General features: G+C 44.7%; 1 protein-coding gene across 1 annotated transcript in view; it reads right to left on the reverse strand.

Moving 5' to 3' along the window:
- The window catches only part of NUP210L (nucleoporin 210kDa-like), a 187,744-nt gene that overhangs the window by 132,738 nt on the left and 53,299 nt on the right, over positions 1-1,707 (reverse strand). Inside the window, exon 11 of the mRNA XM_012000337.1 lies at positions 719-756. Within this exon, the coding sequence (XP_011855727.1) occupies positions 719-756 (38 nt within the window). The remainder of the gene's footprint in view (positions 1-718; positions 757-1,707) is intronic.

A 1,707-nucleotide genomic window follows, 5' to 3' on the forward strand; every position in this document is an offset into this window, starting at 1 on the left:
TGTTAGCCAGGATGGTCTCGATCTCCTGACCTCGTGATCCGCCCGCCTCGGCCTCCCACAGTGCTGGGATTACAGGCGTGAGCCACCACACCCGGCCTCTTTTCTTTTTTTAAAGACAGGGTCTCACTCTTACCTAGGCTAGAGTGCAGAGGTGTGATCATAGTTCACTGCAACCTCAAACTCCTGACCTCAAGTGATCCTCCTGTCTCAGTAGCTAGGACTACAGGCACGTGCCACTACGCCTGGTTATTTATTTTTTTTAAGAGATAGGGGTCTTGCTTTGTTGTCCAGGCTGGTCTCAAACTCCTGGCTTCAAGCCATCCTCCTGCCTTGGCCTCCCAAAGGTGTTGGGATTACAGGTATGAGCCACCACTCCTAGCCTCTTGCATTTTCTATCCACCCTGCTGGCAAAGTGAGAAACCTCCACATCATCTCTGTGGCTTTAAATGTTTCACTCTCCCCTGCTCAAGTAGGCATCAAATCTGATTGAGTTTACCTGTTGAAAAAGCTTCTCATTTTGTCCATTTCCGGCTATTCTCAATACCATTTCACCGGTTCAAGCTTAACTGAAGTTTTTGTCTTCACTTTCTCCCTTCAATCCATTCTAATCTACTAGTCTATAGCACCAGCAAGTATCTTTTGTTTTTTAGTATCATGGTTGTTATTGCCTGACTATAAAAATAATTAGATATCTTTCAGAACAGAGACCTTACCATACCATTGACCTGTTAAAAGCCTGTGTTGGTTCCCCATTGTCTACAGCAAGGATTGGCAAACCTTTCTGTAAAGAGCTAGATAGTAAACATTTCAGACTTATTCAGGCTACACAGTCTCCGTGGTAACTACTAACTCAGCAGCTGTGGCTTGAAAGCAGTCCCAGACAATATGTAAATGAATGGGAGTAGCTGTATTCTGATAAAAATTTATTTACCAAATAAGGAAGCACTCTAAATTTGACCCTTGGGCCTTACTTTTATTCCATCCTCCAAAAGTCTTGTTCAAGGTCCCACCTCTTTCACAATAGTCTCTGAGAGTCCCATACACAAGGATTTCTCTTTTACTAATAGCACTTACTGTACAATTCAAGTAGTTCTCAGTCATACAGGGCTTTAAAATATCTCACATATCATTTTCTTAAAATGTTATTTAACTTTTTTCATGTCAATATATCTTCCTAGTTAGACTTTAAATACTTTAAGATAGGGATCATGTGTTATGTATCTCTGGATGTCCAATAATACCTACGAGATAATAAATGTTCACTGAGTGATGACAAACTGTTAAGTCCTATAGAGAACAGCAACATATATTAAAAATGAGGCTGGGGCTGGGCGATGTGGCTTATGCCTGTAATCCCACCACTTTGGAAGGCTGAGGTGGGCGGATCACTTGAGGTCAGGAGTTCGAGACCAGCCTGGCCATAATGGCGAAACCCTGTCTCTACTGAAAATACAAAAAATTAGGCCGGGTGCAGTGGCTCACGCCTGTAATCTCAGCACTTTGGGAGGCCGAGGCGGGTGGATCATGAGGTCAGGGGATCGAGACCAGCCTGGCTAGCACGGTGAAACCCCATCTCTACTAAAAATACAAAAAATTGGCCGGGCATGGTGGCGGGCACCTGTAGTCCCAGCAACTTGGGAGGCTGAGGCAGGAGAATGGCGTGAACCCAGGAGGCGGAGCTTGCAGTGAGCCGAGATCGCGCCACTG

This window comes from Mandrillus leucophaeus, unplaced genomic scaffold (genome assembly GCF_000951045.1).
Source record: "Mandrillus leucophaeus isolate KB7577 unplaced genomic scaffold, Mleu.le_1.0 Scaffold624, whole genome shotgun sequence".
NCBI classification, from domain to species: domain Eukaryota; kingdom Metazoa; phylum Chordata; class Mammalia; order Primates; family Cercopithecidae; genus Mandrillus; species Mandrillus leucophaeus.